The 21,403-nt window shown below is 42.6% G+C and overlaps 1 protein-coding gene across 2 annotated transcripts in view; it reads left to right on the forward strand.

Annotated features, from left to right (window-relative positions):
• The window catches only part of LOC140734522 (connector enhancer of kinase suppressor of ras 2), a 1,506,781-nt gene that overhangs the window by 1,471,012 nt on the left and 14,366 nt on the right, over positions 1-21,403 (forward strand). For both annotated transcript variants that reach the window (XR_012100554.1, XM_073058598.1), the window contains exons 20-21: positions 9,735-9,835; positions 10,550-11,063. Coding sequence is in view for 1 of the 2 variants with exons in the window: in XM_073058598.1 (XP_072914699.1) it covers positions 9,735-9,835; positions 10,550-11,063 (615 nt within the window). In the remaining variant the exon portion in view is untranslated. The remainder of the gene's footprint in view (positions 1-9,734; positions 9,836-10,549; positions 11,064-21,403) is intronic.

The following is a 21,403-nucleotide window of genomic DNA, read 5'->3' on the forward strand; positions in this document are numbered from 1 at the left end:
AAGTGCTCAAGCAGGAGATAAAGAAGGCCAAAGGAGCCATGAAAATGTCTTCAACAAGCAGGATTGAGGAAAATACCAAGGCAAGTTAAATTACATTCAGAATAAAGGGGATAACGAAGAAAAAGATAAGTTCACTCAGGGATAAATGAAGGGGTATTTGTGTTTGTAGCCAAAGCAAGTGAGTATTCTATGTAGGTATTTGCCGAGGAGAATAGTACTAATGTGCTGGGGTATTTTGAGATTATGGATGACCTAATGCTCAGTCTTCTGAAAAACATTAAGGTGAATAAATCTTCAGAGCCCAATGGTGTATCTTCCAAAATATTGAAAAAAGCAAGTGAGGATTGCTGGGGCTTTGACAAGGATCTTTTTGATCTCACTAGCAACAGGTGAGGTCCCAGAAGACCGGAAAGTAACAAATGCTGTGCTTTTGTTCAAGAGCAAAATAAGGTCAATCCCGGAAATGGTCAGCCAGTGGGAAGGAAGCTTTGGAAGAGCGTACTCGGGGATTGGAGTTATACACATTTGGAAACCCGTGGCCTGTTTAGGGACAGTCAACTTGGTTTAGTATGGAGCAGGTTATGCTGCACAAACAATTGAGGAGGTGCCAAATGTGCATCATGACAGCAAGGCCATTATCTATTAGTAGGGCATTTGATAAGGTCCCTAATGGTAAGTTGATTCAGATACATGCGATTCCAAGTTTAGATTTGTAACTGTTTGCCAATCAAAGACAGTGAGTAGAAATGGAAGTCTGTTGTTCTGGCTGCAGGCTCATGACCAATGACATCTTGCAATGACTTCTGTTTGTGACAGAGTTTACAGATGACACCAAGATTGCTGGAGCTGTGGACAGTGTAAAAGATTATCAAAGAATACAGCTGGATATAGATTAGTTACAGATATGGGTAGGAAACTAGCAGATGGCGTTTAATCCAGGCAGGAGTGAGTTATTGCACTTTGGGTGGTCAAATACAAGGAGAAAGTATACCATTGATGGTTGGTTGACCCCTTAGTAGCACTGAGGCACAGAGGTGGATTGGGGTCCAAATCCATAGTCACTGAAAGAGCCTATGCAGGTGGATAAGGTGGCAAAGAAGGTGTATAGAAGGCTTGCCTTTGTTGGTAGGGTTGTTGGGTATAAGAGTACAAAAGTCATGCTGCAGCAATATAAAACTTTTCTGAGACCACACTTGGAAGTGTTACATACTGTTCTGGTTGCCCCATTATAGAAAGGATATGGAGACTATGGAGAGGGCACAAAGGAGGTTTACCAGGATACTACAAATGCAAGAGATTCTGCAGATGCTGGAAATCTTGAGCAACACACACAAAATGCTGGAGCAACTCAGCAAGAACTGATGCACATTGAGAGAGCACTTTGTCAAGCTGCACTCCTATGGTACCCATTTCAATTCAACTCCCCATTCCCATTCAGACACGTCTGTCCGTGATCTCTACTGCCGTGATGAGGCTAAACTCGGGTTGGAGGAGCAGCACCTCATATTCCATCTCGATGGTCTCCAACCAGATGGCATGAACATCAATTCCTCTAACTCCTGATAATTTCTCCAATATTGTTACCCTCTCACCCCTTCTCTTCTCTTCACTTACCAATCTCCTTCCTCCGGGTTCCCATCCTCCTCCCCTTTCTTCTACGGTCCACTGTCCTCTCCTATCATATTCCTTCTCTGTCAGCTCTGTACCTCTTCCACCTATCACCCCCCTGCTTAGAAATGTCAGGTAGAAACTAGAAGACATGTTTTTAAGTTTAGCAGAGAGAAATTTAAATGTGACCTGAGTGGTAAGTTATTTTACACAGAGAATGATAGGAGCCTGGAATGGGTGACAAGGGGTAGTAGTGGAATTGGGCAATTCAGTGGAGGTTTTTAGATAGACACATGAATATGAAGGGAATAGAGGGATATAGATGATACACAGGAAGAGGATATTTAGCCTAAATTGGCATCAATATTGGCACAGCATTGTGAGCTGAGTGGCCTGTCCAGTGCTGTATTGTTCAAGGTTTCTATGTCTACATTTATACCTCTGCTACCCAAATGCCCAACTCCCATAAGACATGGTAAGATTAAAGTTGAAGTGATAATACATTGTGTGGTCTAGGGACACCAAGTGGTGATGTGCACATTTCTCGGAACGTGGAACGGAGATATTCCAATATTCCTCATGGTTTAGACCACTCCCATTATTCCTCATGACTGATTGGATATAATTTTACTAAGTCATCTGGCTATCCATTTGAAAGGAGAATACTGCAAAGTTGCTAGGTAAACATTGTAAATAATTTACTGCATAAGCTTATAACACAAGTGTACCGTGTTTTCATAATCCATAATACAATGAATGTACCTGAAAGCCTCGACCAAGGTTTAAAGGATAGACTCTTGAGAGAGAGTATTATCTTGGAATGTAGTACCTCAGCCAGTTATTGCTTCATGATTTGTGAGATGATAATGTTCTGGTTTGAATATACCATTCTAGTAATCAACATCTACCTATCAATTTTAAACTATTCACCACTGAAAATTTCTTTAGAAGAACAAAAGAATGTAATCAACAAAAGACCTTTCTGACCCATGTTCCGCTATTAAAGAATTTTACATTTAAGTACAAGTCTATGCAATTTTAGTGGAACTTTGTTCAATTTTATTATTTAAACTAACTGATAATGCAGTTCAGAAATGTTTAACTGGTGTTCTATATTATTGAATAAAAATAATATAAACAAAAACTTTATCATTTGAAACTGGATTTATCAGTGGAAACATTTAACTACAAGAAACCACATTATGCAGCTTTTTATTGAGGCTTTCACAAGAGGTTGACATTGCGTGGGCTGGTTTGCATTTTCTCACCTATGTGAAAGATAAATTTATATTTGTACCAGGCCTTGTGGTATAGTTACTCCCACTCCACCCTCTTCCTTCCCTGCCATGAACAAACTCTCCCAACACAAAGTGGGTGAAGCATTTTATAGGTGCTGAGCAGGCTAATAATTTTGCGACATTTGGAAAAAAAGACCAGTGCTGGTTTTTAATTACCCAAGGCACTTTCAAAGGGCACAATTACATAACCCAACAGAAAAGTTACAAATAGAAATAAGTCTTAGCTAAATTCTCTCTACCAAAAATCTTCCCAAAGTATATAATTTTTTTCTATTTTATAGTGATCTTAATTTTTCATATCATCACCAACTTCCACCAATTCCTTTTTACCCCACATTTCTCCCCCAAGTTCCAGAATGAGCTGGAGACTTTGATATTTCCAGGGACTTCTCTGTCTGAGCCCTGTCACCACATCCACTAAAACTTCCCGGCAGACCCGAAATTTCTAGAAGAGGATGTCGCCCACAAACACAAAAATTTAGCTCCCAGCAGCATGACAGGACTCTGACTGGTAGGTGGATTGTCATTACGGCAAAGCACTTCACCAATCAGATCAACATCTGGTTTTGCACAGGTTAGGCCCTCACATCTGGTCCCTCAGTGATAAGCCCATTATCACAGTGCTGAATTAACAATATCACAAAGCAGCGTGGAGATAATCACTGAAGATATGAAACTCTCATCAAGGCAACTACTGGAGAGAGGAAAAAAAACATTGAAAATATTAACAGTTCTTTCTTAGTTCTCCTTGGAATGGTTTTCTTTAATTTGAGAAGTATTGTATCATTGACAAAACCTCGCCATAAAGCATAAAGAATGATATAACTCACTCCAAGAGAGCCTTAGTAGTCACAATCCGAATGGTATAACAAGTCCAGAAAGAGATTACTTAGCTGAATGGAAAGGCTACTAAATTTAAATTATGACTGTGTGTGCAGTACACTCATTGACCACAGCATCTGCAGTGTACTTTGTGTTTACACTCATTCAACAGTTTTGTCATTGCTGCTCATTTCCCAGGACTTGGTAAGGCTCCTGAAGGACATCGCTGACAGTGTCAGCATTTATTGTCCATCCCTAATTGCCTGGCTCTGAGGATAGTTACGTGCATTGTTAGGCCTAGAGTGCCACATAGGCAAGACTTAGTAAGGCCGTTAATGACCCAGGTGAGATTTTTTTACAACATTCTGGTTGTTTCATACTTACCATTAATGAGATGAGGAGATGAGCTTTAATTCCAGATATATTTAAAGGCATGACTTTATGTTCCCCCAGCTGCCATAGTGATATTCAAACACATTTCTGAATCAGTGTACCAGAGCTCTGGCTTTGGTGTTGTAACTTAACTGCTCTGCTGACAATTCATCACTATACTGCAGTTCTATCCCCTCAAACATCCAAAAATCCAGGTCCAGGATATTGTCCCATTCCTATAAAGAAGCAGTTCAGGGTCTGGGAAATAATGAAATAATTACCTCCATTTTCTGTTACAATTCTGTCTGGAACTGAGACACGGAGTCATAGTGTAACACAGCATAGAAACAGGTTCGTTTAACCCAACTTCTCCATGTTGACCAAACTGCCAACCTAAGTTCATCCCATTTTCCAGGGCTTGGTTTATATCCATCTCAACATTTCCCGTCTGTGTACTTAACCATTTGTTTTTGAGATATTATAATTATATCCCCTTTAACCATTTCCGTATCTATCACACGCTGAATGAAGAAGTTGCCCCTCAGATCCTTTTAATATCTAGGCATTTCTAAGAATAAGTTCAAAGTTCAAAATAAAATTAATTATCAGTGTGCATACATGTCACTGGATACAAACCTGGGATTGTTTTCTGTGGGCAGACTTTACAAATTTATAGATCAGTAACTACAAACAAGATCAATGAACAACAAACCCTGCAAATGCAAATATAAATAAATAGCAACAAATAACAACAGCATGAAATAACAAGATAAAGAGTCCTTAAAGTGAGACCATCAGTTGTAGAACCACCAGAAGTAGAATGAGTGTAGTTAATTCCTTTTGTTCAAGGGCCTGATGATTGAGGAGTAGTAACTGTTCTAGAATCTGGTGTTGCAAGTCCTGAGGTACCTGTATCTCAAGAAAACAACAGCAAGAAAATAGCATGGACTGGGTGGTGAGGATCTTTGACGATGGATGCTGCTTTTCTATGGCAACATTTCATGTAGACGTGCTCAATGGTTGGGGGAGTTTACCAAGGATATACTGGGCCAAATTCACTACCTTCTGTAGGATTTTCAGCGCAGTCATTGGTGTTCCCCTGCCAGGTTGTAATGCAGCCAGTCAGCACACTTTCCACCACACATCCATAGATGTTTGCCAAGGTTTTTGATGCTATGCCGAGTTTCTGCAGACTCCTGAGGAAGTAAAAGTGCTGTTGTGCTTTTTTAGCAATTATGGGTCCAGGACAGGTCCTCTAAGATAGTGACATTGAGGAATTTAAAGTTACTGACCACCTCTGATCCTCCGATGAGGATTGGCTCATGGACCTCTGATTTCCCTCCCCTGAATTCTACAATCAGTTCCTTAGTCTTATTGACATTGACTGAGAGGTTGTTGTTATTATGCCACTTAGCCAGATTTTCAAACTCTGTCCTGTATGCTGATTCAATATTAAAGCTATATTCCATTTTCTTCAGCATGTAGTGTATAAATAACTACTTTGGCTGAGTGAATGATCATTTGAAATAAAAGTCATAAAATGGCAGATGCAAGAAATGTTAAATAAAAACAGACAAAATTGGAAACACTCAGCAGGCTAGGCAGCATCTATGGAAAAGAATAGAGTTGGTGTTTTGGGCCGAAACCCTTCAGCCGGACCCAACCCCTTTTCTGTCCTGCAAGTTATGTGCACTCATTGAAACATGTAAGATCCTGAGGAAGCACAACTGTTAGATCATGGGTTATAACCAAAGAAAAAAATGTTTGGAGTCGCTTAGCACTATGGTGCAGGGGTTTTTATCAAGTGTATCAAAAATCAAACTTCAAAAAGTTAGTGAAAATAGTGAAAATGAAACTGCCAATATTTACAAAAAGTTATCTACCAGAAAATACAATAACAGCTCCGTACTTTGTCCAGTGATGCTCAAATCCCAAAAGAATGAATAAATGAAAAAAAGAACACACTCACAGTCTCCCAACCAATGGGCCAATGAATTTCTAGGCACTGGAGCAGAATTAGGCCATTCAACGCATCAAGTCTGGGCTGCTGTTTTATCATGGCTGGCCCATTTCCCTTTAACCCCATTCTCCTGCCTCCTCCCCGTAACCTTTCACATCCTGACTTATCAAGAATTTATCAACATCTGCCTTAAATGCACAGCCACTTGTGGCAATAATTCCACAGTTTCACCAACCTCTGGCCAAAGAAATTCCTCCTCATATCCTTTCTAAATGGATTTCCCTCTATTCTGAGTTCGTGCCCTCTGGTCCTACACTCCCTCACTATGGGAAGCACCTTCTCCACTTCCACTCTATCTAGGTCATTCAACATTTGATAGGCTTCATTGGGATGCCTGCCACCTCATTCTTCTAAATTCCAGTGAGTTCAGACCCACAGCCATCAAACACTCCTCAAATGACAAACCTGGAATCATTTTTGTGAACCTCCTTTGAACCCTGTCCAATGCCAACTCACCCTTTCTTAGATAAGGGGCCCAAAATTGCTCACAATACTCTAAGAGAGGCATCTCTGGTGCCTCATAAAGCCTCAACATTACACCCTTGTTTTGATATTCAAGTCCTCTTGAAATAAATGCTAACATTACATTTGCCTCCCTCACCACCGACTCAACCTGCTAGTTAACCTTCAATGAATCCGGCACAATAACACCCAGTACTTCTGCACTTCGTTTTTGAATTTTCTCCATGTTTAGAAAAAAGTCTACGCTTTTGTTTCTTCTACTAAAGTGCGTGATCATGCACTTCCCATCACTGTATTCCATCTGCCACTTCTTTGCCCATTCTCCTCATTTGTCTAAGTCCTTCTGCAGTCTCCCTTCTTCCTCAATACTACCTGCCCCTCCACCTATCTTTGTATCATCCACAAAACTTGGCCACAAAACCATCAACTCGGACATACAATGTGAAAAGAACTGGCCCTATCACCAACCCCTGGGGCACACCACTAGCCAATCAGAAAAGGTTCTCTTTATTCCCACTCTTTGCCTCCTGCCAATCAGCCAAAGCTCTATCCATGATAATGTCTTTCCTGTAATACCATGGGCTCAAAGCTTGTTAAGCAGCCTCATGTGTGGCACCTTGTCAAGGCCTTTTGAAAATCCAAGTACACAACAACCGATTCTTCTTTGTCTATCCTGCTTGTTACTTCTTCAAAGAATTCCAACAGATTTGTCAAGCAAGATTTTCCCTAGAGAAAACCGTGCTGACTTTGGCCCATTTTATCATGTGGCTCCAAGTATACCGAAACCACATCCTTAGCAATCGACTCCAACATCTTCCCAACCACTGAGGTCAGGCTAACTCGCCCATAATTTCTGTTCTTCTGCCCCCTCTGCTTGAAGAGTGGAGTGCATCTGCATTTTCCCAGTCCTCTGGCACCATGCCAGAATCAGTTGATTCTTAAAAGATTAAAATTACTACTGCCTCCACAATCTCTTCAGCTAACTCTTTCAGAACCCTCAGGTGTAGTCCATCTGGTGAGGTTGACATATCTACCATCAGACTTCTCAGCTTCCCAAGCACCATCTCCCTAGTACATCCAAACAAATACGCTAGATTTGGGGTTTTCATCAAAATGTTTATTTCTAGATGCTGCTTCACTTTTTACAGAAGAATAGCTAATGGTGTAAAAATGAAAGTATAATTCTGCCTAGGCGGTTATCAACCAGGTAAGTTGTATTAAGTTATGAATGCCCATTAAATATCTGGAATGACTTTATATGGGCCAAAAGTTGGGAATACAGCCCAATCCTGGATAGATAAATATCTGCACAAGGTGCAAGTAAATTCACAAAATCAGCCTTACAGTCTTTCAATGTCATACCTCAAGCAGTATTAACTCTTAACTCTGGAAAAATCTTGGTAGTGAAGATAAAAGGAATCCTCTATGATTGTTGACAACTTCTTACTAAACTTCAGTTATACAAAGCTTGGTCTAATGTCAATCTTGCATGGCATGTCATTAGAATCAAGATAGCACACATGGAGAAACCAGGAATCGCAGTTTCCTTCTCAGTACACTGGCATCCTCCAAATGCAAACACACTCTTCACTACAGAAACCTATCTGAATTAATTACAGTAACTAAAAATTTAAGCAGAAAATTTTAGAAATACTTTGCAGGTCAGGCAGCACCTGCTGAGAGAGAAATGGAAGAGATTGTGTTGAGGATCTTTCAAAGGTTTCCAGAAATGATATCACAAACAACAACTTGAGCAAATAGTGGGGAGTCAATGGTTTGCATATAAAGGGCTAGAATTTTTTATCAACCATTCAGCCCAGGTAGTCAAAAGAGGAGGAGCAGGAGTTCTGTCAGTAAAAACAAGTTGATAAGGTACAGAACAGCACAGCATAGCATGAGCATTTCAGCCCATGATGTTGTGCTGACCAGTATAAAACTACTCCATGATCAATCAAACTCTGTCCTCCTACACCACCCATAAATCTCCATTTTCCTCACATCCAATGTGATCTCTAAGTGTCTCTTAAATGTCTCCATTGTATCAGCCTTTACTACCACGCCATGCAGCTACACTCCAGGTACCTACCCTTCCCTGCGTGAAAAACCTTCAGTACTCTACCTCTAATGTCTTCCCTGAACTTTCCTCCACTGACCTTTCATGAATGTAATTGCCACCCGTCAGTGCACCATAGACTTTCTTTCCTACTCTACCAACTGGCTTGGTGATGTTGAGGGATCTAAGAACTTGAACCTTAAGATCCCTCTGCTCTTCCACACTGCTAAGAAACCTGCCAATCCTTCTAATCTACCTTCAAATTGAACTTCCAAAGTGTATCACATCACACTTTTCTAGTTTGAACTGCACCCGCTACTTCTCCACCCAAATGGGGGTATCTTGTCTATATCCCATTGTATTTTTGACAGCACTCTATAATATCTACAACAGCTCCAATGTTCATATTATATTGAAACTTACTGACTCACCCTCACTTCCTTATCAGAGTCATTTATAAAAGTCACAAAAAGCAGGGGAGCCAAACCAGAACGGATCCCAGCAGAACAGCAGTACTCCAGCAGAATAAGCTCCATCTACTACCACCATTAGTGTTCTGTGGGCAAGCCAATTTCAATTCCATGCAGCCATGTTTCCATGCCTCTTGCCTTTCTGGATGAACCTACCATGGAGAACCTTGTGAAACGCCTTACTAAATTCCATATACACCTCATCCATGGCTCTATCTTGATCAATTTGATCTGTTACCCCCTCAAAAATGCAATCAGGTTCAAGAGACAGAACCTGCCCCCTCAAAGCCATGCATTCTGTCCCTAATGTGACTATGCTTCTCCACGTGCTCATAAATCCTGTCCCTAAGAATCCTCTCTGTCTGCTTACCACTGATATAAGACTCACTAGTCTATAATTCCCATGGTTATCCTCTGACCATTCTTGAACAATGGAACAACATTTGCCATACTCTACTCACCATAAATATTCCAGAAATTTATTCTCTCACTTCCCACCAGCAACCTCTTTACTCAGTGACTCCAGTGCAAAGTCCCAATCTGTGAGACTGCATCTCTCAAGGCTGTGCATTCCCGCCATTGTGGGCCTGAATGATGATTTGTTATAAGGTGTTTTTATTCCTCATTAGACTACTGGAGTGAAAGTGACCAAGAGGATGTTAATGATTCCTTAGCTGTGAAAGCAGAAGTCCCTTCAGTTGTGTGTGACACCTATCCCCGGACACCATCAGTAAGTATCAAAGCTGTCCTGCTCATTTGTATTTAAGGTATAAGCATGCAAACATCTCATACACTCACATAATGTTCATCAGCACAGCATGGAAGTACCTATCTGATTCATGCACAAGACTTGGAGTGAGGCTGGAATCATACATGAGACTATCAACTCATCCAAAGTTGAGATATTTGGAAAACTGAGTGATCAAACTTCAGTGTGGACAGCTGGAAAAGAAGGTGCTGTGAAATGCAGTGACTGGAAGGGGATTGGATGCAGATCTTGGATATATTCTGTAAAAGGAAATATGTGGAATGAAACCCTTTTCCAAGGGCTCATACAGGTTCAAAGAGCCAAATGGCTTCTTGTCCGTTATAAAGCTGAGCTGCACAGAACAAGAATGAAAGCCTTTACTTATGTAGCAGTTTCACACAGAGTATAATTTCTTAAACAATTTTAAAGAAATAATTATCAAACAATATATTCAAGATATTTCAGGATGTATGACAAGAACTTGGTTAAAGATGTAAGTTTTAAAGGACAAACAAGTGCAGTCGGGACGAAAGAATCAGGGACTGCAGGAGTCTAGATCTAGACAAGCTGGAAGAGAAGTTTGCAATGGAAAGATATGACAAATAGCAATTTACGGCTCATACTGTACATACAGAACTATGCACGGATTAACCTGTTCGTTCAGTACTGGCTAACTCTTCTGGTTACTCTCCACAGATGAATTCATCAAGTCCCTTTCCTGAATCTAAGCATGGACGTCACTTCTCGAGTGAGTCAACATACTCACACTCATCAGCTGAGGATTCGCGACACGATGCATCAGGAAGTACCCATTCATCTGGTTGTAGATCTTCATACAGAGAGCGACGGTCATGGCAGGATCTGATTGAAACTCCTCTGACTAGTTCGGGGCTGCACTTCTTGCAGACTATCCCTCTGGAAACAGAATATGTAACTGGTAGAACAGGACTGATGTCACCCGAGAGGAGAAGGCAGGCAACATTGCCTGTTCAGAGACACCACAACCATGACCGTGATGGGCCTTTCCCATTGGTAGAGTGTGAGCTGGGACCGGGTTCTCACAGCAGAGTTTGCAAACAACGGAGCCAAAGTCTGCCTAGGAATAGAGAAGCAAGAATCAGAGGGCAAATGCTGCCTCCCGGACTTGCCGAGGAGAGATCTGAAGATGATGAGATTCCAGGTATCAAGCAAAATGGTGCAAATAGGCAAGGTTAGTATCAGCTACGTTTCTGCGCATCACGCTTACAGAGTGATTGGAGAGTATTGCGTGACTGGGATTTATTTCATTATGATATCACATTCCATGTTCTTCGTTTACCCCAAAATACTTCATAGTATTTTTGCTGTTGTAGCAAAAAATAAACTGCTGGAAGAACTCAGCAGGTCAATCACCATCTATGAGAGCAAAGGTGGGCACTGTTTAGGGACGGACAATGTAGAGGGAAGGTAACCAGCATATGGAAGCAAGTGGGAGGGATGAAGTAGGGGATGGTAGGTGATAGGAGGAACCAGATAATGGAGGGATGACGGGCAGGTAGGTGGAGGAGGAGATAGAAAGGAGAACCAAGGAAGAAGGTAGGTGGGTAGATTGATCTGTTTGTGTGGGCAGGAGGAGCCAGGTGACAGGGGATGATGATAGCACGTAACAAGAAGGACACAAGAGCTTCTGCAGATGCTGGAAATCTTTAGCAAAACACACAAAATGCTGGAGGAACTCTGTACATCAGGCAGTGTCTATGAAAGGGAATAAATATTTAACATTTCGGGCCTTTGAAGGATCTCGATCCAAAATATCAACTGTTTATTCCCCTCCGTAGATTCTGCTCGACTTGCTGAGTTCTTCCAGCATTTTGTGTATGTTGCTCAAGGAATACATAAGTTGGGTTACATTAAATTGGAAAGTTCACACCACTGAGCTGAAGGTTGCCCAAGTGGAATACAAGGTGCTATTTTTCCTGTTTGTGTTTGACATCACCATGGCAATGGAAAAAGCCAAGGACAGACAGGTGTGGGAATGAGAAAGGAGTTGCGATGCTGCTAAAGCACAAAACCCTTGCAGACAGAGAGCACGTGCCTTGCAAAAGAGTTGCCTAGTCTATGCTTGTTCTCAAAGATATATAGGAATCTACATCACAAGCTCAAACTTCAATAGACAGGATTGGAGGAGGTGCGTATGAATCTCTACCTCAACTGGAATAGCTGTTTGGCACCTGGCCGGAGTTGAGAGAAGAGGTGTAAGAACTGATGTAACACTTCCAACTGTTACAGGGGAAAGTGTCAGGAACCGGGAAGGAGTTGGGGGGGGGGGGGGGGGGGGGAGGATGACTAGACCAAGGAGTCATGGAAAGAGTGAATCCTGGGAAAACAGAAAGGCAGGAGAGTGAGGAAGATCTGCCAGATGGAAGAATCCTGTTGAATTTGCAGAACTGGAAAATTTTGCTGGATGCGGTGCCTAGTGGGGAGAAAAGTGAGGAACACTATTCTGTCTGGGGAAGGGGAAGTGGCAGTAAGAGCCACATGTGGGAAATGGAGGAGAGACGTGTGAGAGCTATGAGAAAAAGAGAGCCACAGTTCCTAAAAAAAGGATGACATTTCAGAAATCTTGGCGTGAAAAGCCTCATTCTGAGAACAGGTGAAGGCAGAGAAACTGAGAGAAGGTGACGCTGTCTTTACAGAGAAAGGGTGCAAGGAAATGCAGAAGAGCTGGCTGAGGAGGTCCACAGGTTTATAGCAAATATCAATGACACATTGTCTACTGAAATGAACATAGATCCAGAAAAGGAGAATCATTAAGTAATAGAGAGGAATTGAGAGCAATGTTGCTTGACCCCCTGATTTCTTCCAGCAGTTTATTTTTAAATTCCAGCATCTTCAATCTTGTGTGGATTTTCCTTCATTGTTGCTTTATCTGCAGCAAGGTCTAGCAATCAGCGGATGAATAGTTGAGAAATGAATGGTTTTGGTGTTCCTAGATTAGAAAACCAACATCTTCACTGTTTTCCTCCTATTATGGCATGACCAGAAATCAGCCAGCTATCCCCAAAGATACCCCTCATCCAAGTGAGAGCATGACAGTATCGTGTGAGGACTTAGACGGAGATGTAACATAAAGATTTTTACTCCTTATGTATGTGAAGGATGTAAGAAGTAAAGTCAATTCAATTTAAAACCTAGATTATACTGTATGCTCAAATCCTGAGTAAAGAGATCTGTTTCCATTTACTAAACACAAAGTACACTGCAGATGCTGTGGTCAAATCAGCACGTACAAACACGCTGGAGGAACTCAGCAGGTCGGGCAGCATCCATGGAAACGAGCAGTCAACGTCCTGACGAAGGGTCTCGGTCCAGTGTGTTTGTACGTGTTTCCATTTGCTGATGGTAGGAAATATATAAGTGGATGATGAAATGCAGCCCCACTCTGTGTGTGTGTGTGTGTGTGTGTGTGTGTGTGTGTGTGTGTGTGTGTGTGTGTGTGTGTGTGTGAGTGTGTGTGTGTGTGTGTGAGTGTGAGTGTGTGTCAGTGTGTGTCAGTGTGTGTGAGTGTGTGTGTGTGAGTGTGAGTGTGTGTCAGTGTGTGTCAGTGTGTGTGTGCGCGTGTGTGAGTGTGCGAGTGTGAGTGTGTGTCAGTGTGTGTCAGTGTGTGTGTGCGCGTGTGTGAGTGTGCGAGTGTGAGTGTGAGTGAGAGTGTGTGTGTGTGTGTGTTTGTGTGTGTGTTCAGTTTAATAATTTCCACCCAGTGATTGGTTCTTGCCCCATGATCTTCTGACACAGAGAGTTCTACCTCTGAGCTAAAGACATCTAAAAACTTTAGGAAGGAAGTCACCCAGATTTCTTCTGCATTCTAAGATCCATTTTGTACTCTGTAGTTTATCAAGTAGTGTTTAGTTTAGGTGCTGCAAGTATCATATTTTATGGACACTTTATATATCCAAATGAGCTGATTCTCACATTCCTCATTCTTAAATTCCTTCATCAAAATTCTGGCATTAAACCTGAAGAATTTTTACGTTGGGTGAGGACAGAAAATGGGTCATGAGGCTTGGATAAGATTTAACCCTGGAAGAAGCCCATGCAATCCAAAGCTTCCATTATCTTTCAAAACTACAACATACTGCTTAGATGTTAAGGCTCTGTCTCCTTCAAAGCGAACTGGATTGAGAATCCCTCCTCTAAGAGCTTCACTCTATTTGGTGGATGGAACTCCAGCTTTGGACAGTGTTGCATTTACACTGTTATTGCAGTATTAGTGCACCATCATTATCTTTACGTGAACATATCTGGAACTCAAAGGACTCCTGAACATCCTGACACAAATGTCACAATAGGTTAAGCTTTGTTAAGCTAAGTCTTTCAGGCAGTGGGGCTTACATTCCCCAATCAAAGCATATTAATATCTTCAGAAACAGGAGTTCAATACAAACTACTCTCACTCACATTATTGCTATCTCACTGTTTGGAATCTTTTTAGAGTGCGGAGTTGGATAGAGGGTTTCAGTCAAGGATTGTGGGGTAGAGTTGTCAGGAAGTCATGAAGGAGACGGAAGTAGCAAATGGGAGATGGTATTGATTGGTAGGAGTTGTCTGGAGGAAGGCAAATGGCAGGTTTCTGGGAAACAGAAAATAAGCAGCTAATTGAGGATGGTAAATGTCTATTGACTAGTGATGAAGGCAGTAGACAGGATTTAAATAAAAGAAGCAAGAAAGAATTTAATGTATTGCTGAGTTTTGAATGCGAACCTGTTTCTTATATCAATCCGATTAGACTAACTAAGGATTCGAAAAAAGCATTAGGAGTTATTGTGGGTGAAAGACCTTTAAAAGATGGGCCACTCTTGGTGTTTTGTAAAGATAGTGAGATAACTGTAGGGTTAAAAACTAGGAGAGGAAGGAAAGCAACATCAAGGTATTATATTGAACAACAGTGGCTTTGGGGAGTAATTACACGAGTGTTAGATACTAGATGTATCCATGGACCAAGTTAAAAATAATTTAGTCAGGAAAATAGATTCAGATGCTAAATATTTCAAAGGGTCTCATGCTGGAGTAAGGACAGATAGCCTATCGGTATTGATTAAATTCCATGGGAAAAAAGTTGCTGGATAGGGTTAATTTTGGCTATATAAATTATATAGTTCAAGTCAAAGTGCCTGGGATGTTTTCAGTGCCAGAAGTTGAGTCAGATAGCAGCTATGTGCAGGAGTAAAAAGCAGAGTTGTTGATGTGGTGGGGACATGATTATGGGAATTATGGAGAAGTTGTTAGGCCAAAAATGTAGCAGTTGTAGAGGGGAACATAACTTTGCTTATGTAGGGTGTCCTGTATGTAAGAAGGCGGTGGAAGTGCAGCATGTTCGAGTAGAAATGAAGAGGCTCTTCAGAAAGTACAGAAGACAGTCAATGGGACTTATTAATATCCAGAATACTGACAGATTAAAGTCAGTGTGTAAAGTGCATGATTTTATGAAAAAGGATTCTCTCATTGTTGATAGACTATTTTTTTATTTTCATGGCAGAAATGGTAAATTGCACACCACAAACAGTTCAGAAAAAAATTAAAATTATTGCAGCGAGCATTTGGTCCACAATGACAGACGAGAAGAGCTCTTTTATCTCAACTGATATCTTTATTGCAATAATCACAAAAACAGACTGATTCACTATAACCACGGGAGAGAACCCACTCAGTCACGTACAGACGGGGGATGTGATTATTACACATCCTGGTTACAGTCAGCGTGACCCACAAACACACACGCAAATAATTGTAAACTCAAGCAAAAATATAACAATAAATGAACTTAAACATCCCACCATAATTCCATGAAGGCATTTTAAAACAAGAACAATAAATAGTGCTGGTCCTTAGGAATGCTGGGGTGGGGCTGTTGACCACATCCCCCCCCCCCCCGAAGCACCACACTGGCCCCACCTGAGGAGTCAGCTGTCCCCGACAACCCGAGCGTCCACTACAAAGACCAGAAGTCCCAATAGTGATCAACGCTGCTGCCTGAGGTGCTGGGAGTGGGGGTGGGGGGTTCTGGAGAAACGGTGGGAGGCACAGTTTGGTGAGGCAAGAGGCAGGGCACCCAGAGTGGCTCTTCCTTCCTTCAGCCCCACTGGGTCGGTGGTGGCCAAGGACCAATACAATGCCAGCCAGTCCCGATGCAGCACGACTAGCTTCTGTCAACTGCACCTGATATACCACATCAGAGGGGCAGTTGAGCACCTCTCCCAGCCCCTTCCAGTGGTTTACCAGTTTGGGGGATAGTCCTGTCTTCTGGGTGGGGCCCCCAACAAGTACTGTTGCATTGGTGCCATAGACTGGGGCCCCGGCCCCTTCTGGGACATGCAAGCATTGCAGCAGTGCATGGACACCTCCACATCCTGGCTGTACCCAGGCCAACAGAAGAGTTTGCACTGCCTGTCTTTCATCTTTGCAAACCCGAAATGGCGAACCCCCATCAGCCATGCATCGACCGTGGCATGGAACCCCTCGGGGGTCACCAGCTGCGGGAGATGTCTGTCACTGCCGGACAACCGCCATCGCCGGAACAGCAACCTGCCGCGCATCTCCAGTGATCCCCACTGAGAAAGTAGGGCTTTGGTCTCTGGATCCAGGGCGGAGACCTCTGCCCACTCCAGCTATCATCCCACACTGACCTGGGCCAGCACAAGATCACTCACCTGATCCCTGCACAGCTGGTGGGGAGGCCAACATCGCCACCAACTGCCACCAGAAGTGCCACCACTACACCTGCCCCTGGTTCCACTGTGTTGCCCTGGAACACTTCAGGTTCTGCTGCCCTTCCATGGGCCACTGATGTTGCTGCCCCCGAGCATTCTGCTTTCTGGACTTGCCCTGCTGGAGAGCCACGGCTTCAGCACCAAGGTAGAGTGTTGCCCCCGACACATCCACACAGGACCTCCAGTGGGACAGCAGGCCCCGGCCGATGTCCCCGATGTCAGCTAGCACCTAGTCATGCTCCACTGTGCTTCTCCCCACTGCGAAGCACAGCCCCTCTTCCCTCGCATCGCCGCACAGTCGCCAGTGACTATGGCCAACTGGACCGCTGTCGGTGTCCACCCAGGCGGGGATGGCTGGCCCGTGTTGGAGAGAACACCGGGACGGATGATGGTGATGGTTGAGCCCATGTCCACCAATGCCCGACATCTGATGCCCCCCACCACGCAGTCCGTGTATAAGCCTTGCTCATCACCCCTGCAACCCAACCGGAGAGGTGACAATGGAAGGATTCTGCCAGAGGTCTCAGGTGGTAGCACCCGCATGACATTTCCTGATGTCTACACTGGGCTGTAACATGGCACTGTGGGGTCAGTCCCCGTCCACATGGCCTGCTGTGCCACGCCGATAGCAGAGGTTGCTCCCTGGCCCACAGCGGGGTCAGGCCTGTCTCACGAGCTCTTACTCATCAGTTTACTTCTCCGCCTCAGTTACACCTGCCCGGGCTGGCAGCATGCAGGGGACACTGGAACACCCTAGGGGGCTAAAATTGCTTCTGCCCTCTTCGTCTCTGTAACCGCTCACCAGCGATGATGGTGATGTCAGGCATCAGCGCCTTTACAAAGGCATGGAGGGCAAGCTCGATTCCTCAACTTATTCCCCGAGCTCCATCCAACGTTGTAGCTCTTCAACCTTACTTCCAATCCCACACCTGACACCAATGTGGTGAGCACTCAGTCCATGATGTCAGACGAGAAAGCTCGTTTATCTCAACTGATGCGATAAACACAAAAACAGACTGGGCACTATGTCCCAGGGAGAGAACCCATTCAGTCACAAACAGTGGGGGAGGTGGTAATCACACACCCCAGTTACAGTCAGGGTGACCCACAAACCCACTGGCGAATAACTGTGCAACCCAAGCTAGAGTGTAACAATAAATGAACTTGAACATCCTGCCATAATCCCAGGAAGGCATTTTAAAACAATAAGTAGCACTGGTCATTAAGAATGCTGGGGTGGGGCTGTCGACCACGCACAACACCCCCCCCCCCCCCCCACAACACGGGAACATCACTCTATATTGAAAGGTGTAGAAAAACATCTGGAAATGAAAGACTTAGCTCTAGAAGTTATTAATGGTGCTTTACAAGGAGGGGTAAATAATATTCGGACTTCAGAGAAGGTTTGTTTATGTTTTTCTTTTTTTCCTTTCATTATTTTGCAATAGAATGATAGAATTCTGTTCATTGATGGTCAGAGAAGGGTTATTAATCTTTTTTAAAATGCTGGATGTTTGTCAGGAGATTTTAATGCTCATAGTACTACGTGAGGTTGTAGTGACACAAATGTAAAAGGAATGGTGGAGGAAGACTCTCTGAAAGAAAAGTATTTGGTGTGCTAGAATCATGCTCAGTAAATGGTGATAATACACCTTACGTTAGTCTGCCAACTGCCATTAAATGTTACTAGAAGATGAAGAAGTTTGGAATATTTTTGATGAATCATTTTCTGAACAGGCCAGATCAAAGTTTCTTATGGTTCTTACCTTTCAAGCTCACAGTATTTTAAAACCCTTTTTTCTTTGTCATATTAACCATTTTGGTTCAACATTCTAATAACCCAGCAAGTTTTGAAGTTTTATAACAAAACCTTTGCCTCTTTGCTGAAGTCATTCAGGGACAATAAATACTATCCCACACTGATTCACTGAAGGATGTTTTAAGTGACTCAATTGAAAAATAACTATTATCAGAAAGTACCCATCATACATTCTAGAACAGTGAAGGATGATAGATGCACAGTTAATTGAGCTGCTACCTCACAGTTCCAGTCAGCTTGGTTCAATCCAATTCACTGGCGCTGTCTGTGTGGAGCTTGCTCATTCTACCTGCTCCCAATTGCTCCAGGCTTTTTGGGTTAACTTTAGAAGTTGCTGCTGGTGTATGTGTGAGTGGCAGACTCTGGGGGAGTTGCTGTGTTTGTGGGGAGAATAAAACACCATTAGTATTGGGTTGGTGTAACTAATTGCTGATTGGTCAACATAGGATCAATGGGTTGATGGACCTGTTCCCATGCTGTATTGACTTGCTGAAACGAGGCTCGACACATAACTATCAATTAGTATCACTTTGTTGCTGGCCCAGTTAATTGTGTTAATTTATAAACAATACTGAAAAAAGACAATAACACTCAAAGGACAAATGAGTCGAAGGAGCAAAGGTACATTGATCTTTTGTCTGTTTTCATTCCTCCAGTTGTAAAACTGAGCCAGCAGTAATCCTGCCATTACTTTCCTCGCCCTCTTTTCCCTCAGAGGCAAATCCCACATCTAGACATGACTGGGAGGCAAGGGGTGAAAGCAAAACCCTTGTGTGTCCATTGCAGGGAATCCCTTCACTATTTTGGGCCAGCCTTCCATTTGAAAGAGCTAAAGATTCAGTCTAAAGACTGACAAATATGAAAGCAAATGCAATGCAAATTCCACTACATGGATTAGATTGCCAACACAATAGCGTACACATTTACACTGCGTTCCACATCCTATACCTCATTTCCCTTAACTATTCATTGCACTTGATAGTGTCAGAAGTGTAAAGGGAAAAAGAAGTCATTTATGTCCTCTGTGGCCTCTCTGTCTATCTCAATACCATATTCCCCACTCAATCATTTTCCAAATAAGGAGCAGAAAGTGAAAAGCCCAGCAGATACTAAGTTCAGCTGTAATTATTAGAGTCATGCCAGCTGTTTTACCATTTCCAATGGGCAGCAAAATTAATTTAATCATGGGAATGTATCCTGAGATCTTTATTCAATGGTGTGGGTGCTGACAAACTGGTATCCACCTTCTGAGAAGAACTCCACTGTGCTTGATGAAAGGTTTGGAAGGCTAGGTGTTTTCTCAGAATCAAATCGGTTTGATCCAAGAGAAGAAACAGGAGATTCAAACACAACAGCCGTGTATGCCTTATCCATTAGAGAACAACACCTGGGCAGTGGTTTACTGGATACAAACGGAATTAAATGCCAGTCAACTTCAGCAGTTTAACATTGCACCAAATGTAAATCGGTGTAAGATTCACAAATTACCTAGCATACAGTGTTAAAAAGCAAATGGATTGCAAATTCCTAATTCACCCAACTCCTTACTTGTGGCATTGGCTAAAATCTCGTTACAGGCCTGCTGATAACATTTCAAATAATGGATGATTTTAAAAAAGATTCCAGTACTACTTTAAGTGACCAAGTATAATCTAACCCGTTGGCTGAAGGGAATTTGACACAAAGAGCTCCAAAGCTCATTCTTTTTAATCATACCAATTTACTTACAAATTGTTAAAGCAGATGTATTATTGAATTGCAACAATTTCACACAGGGTAGAGTTAAAATGATTCTATTGTCACTTCACTGAGTTCCAGCTCAGTTGAAGAGCTACATCTGAATAAAGTAGAGATTTAACTCTCTTGTTGATTATAAACTCAATCATGGAGCAGAAAGAGGTAAATGTCGAGAGAGTAACTGCAGGGACCTGGTGAAGTTCCAGAGAAGCGCTGAAAATAAGATGTAGGGTTTCAGCCTTTTGAGCCTGCTGCACCGTACAATGCAGTCATGGCTGATCCAAGAGTCATACAGCATGGAAAGTGGCCCATTAGCCTATTGGGTCCATTCTGGCCATCAAACATCCATTTATACTAACCACATTTTCCATTTCTAGCCTTCCTACCTTCTATACCATAGCATTTTCATGAACTCATCTAAAGACTTTAAAAATGTCTTCTCCCTCTAACACCTTCTGGCACAGTTTCCAACAAATCTGTGCATGTAAAATACTCTTCCTCCGATCCTCTCTAAATCCCTACTCCTTATCTTAAGCAACTGCCTCTGATTATATTTACCTCTGGTGAAGGAAAACTATCTGCCCTGTCTACACCTTAACCAGATTTCCTCTCAGACTTCCCTGGTCCATGGAAAACAAACCCAGCCAATTCAGTCTCCCCATCCCAGGCAACATCCTGGCTCATCGCTTCCGTGGCCTCTCTATCTATCTCAATGCCATATTCCCCACTCCCCATGGGCCCTTCATGCTTTTCGCTTCTGGTAATTGTCTATCAATCATTTTCCAAATAAGAAACAGAAAGTGAAAATGCCAACAAATACTAAGTTCAGCTGTAATTATTAGAGTCATGCTGGCTGTTTTACCATTTCCAATGGGCAGCAAAATTAATTTGATCGATGGGAATGTATCCTGAGATCTTTATTCAATGGTGTGGGCGCTGACAAACTGGTATCCACCTTCTGAGAAGAACCCACTGTGCTTGAAAGGTTTTGAAGGCTAGTGCACCCAGCGCACACACCTCCTCACTTTCCAATGTTCAAACAGCATCAGAAGCAATTAAAAACAACAAGCACATTCGATCTTCTCTCCAGACAAGCGAGCTTTCCTAGTGGCAACTTTAACTCACTGAATTTACCCCACTCTTTCGCCTTCTCAATGAAATTCTGGCCGCAAACATTGCATTTGTTCTATTAGAAAGTTGTGCTTTTAGATCATGCCATTGTGGGAATATTGCAACTGCAATTTACAT

Source organism: Hemitrygon akajei, chromosome 10, assembly GCF_048418815.1.
Source record: "Hemitrygon akajei chromosome 10, sHemAka1.3, whole genome shotgun sequence".
NCBI lineage: Eukaryota > Metazoa > Chordata > Chondrichthyes > Myliobatiformes > Dasyatidae > Hemitrygon > Hemitrygon akajei.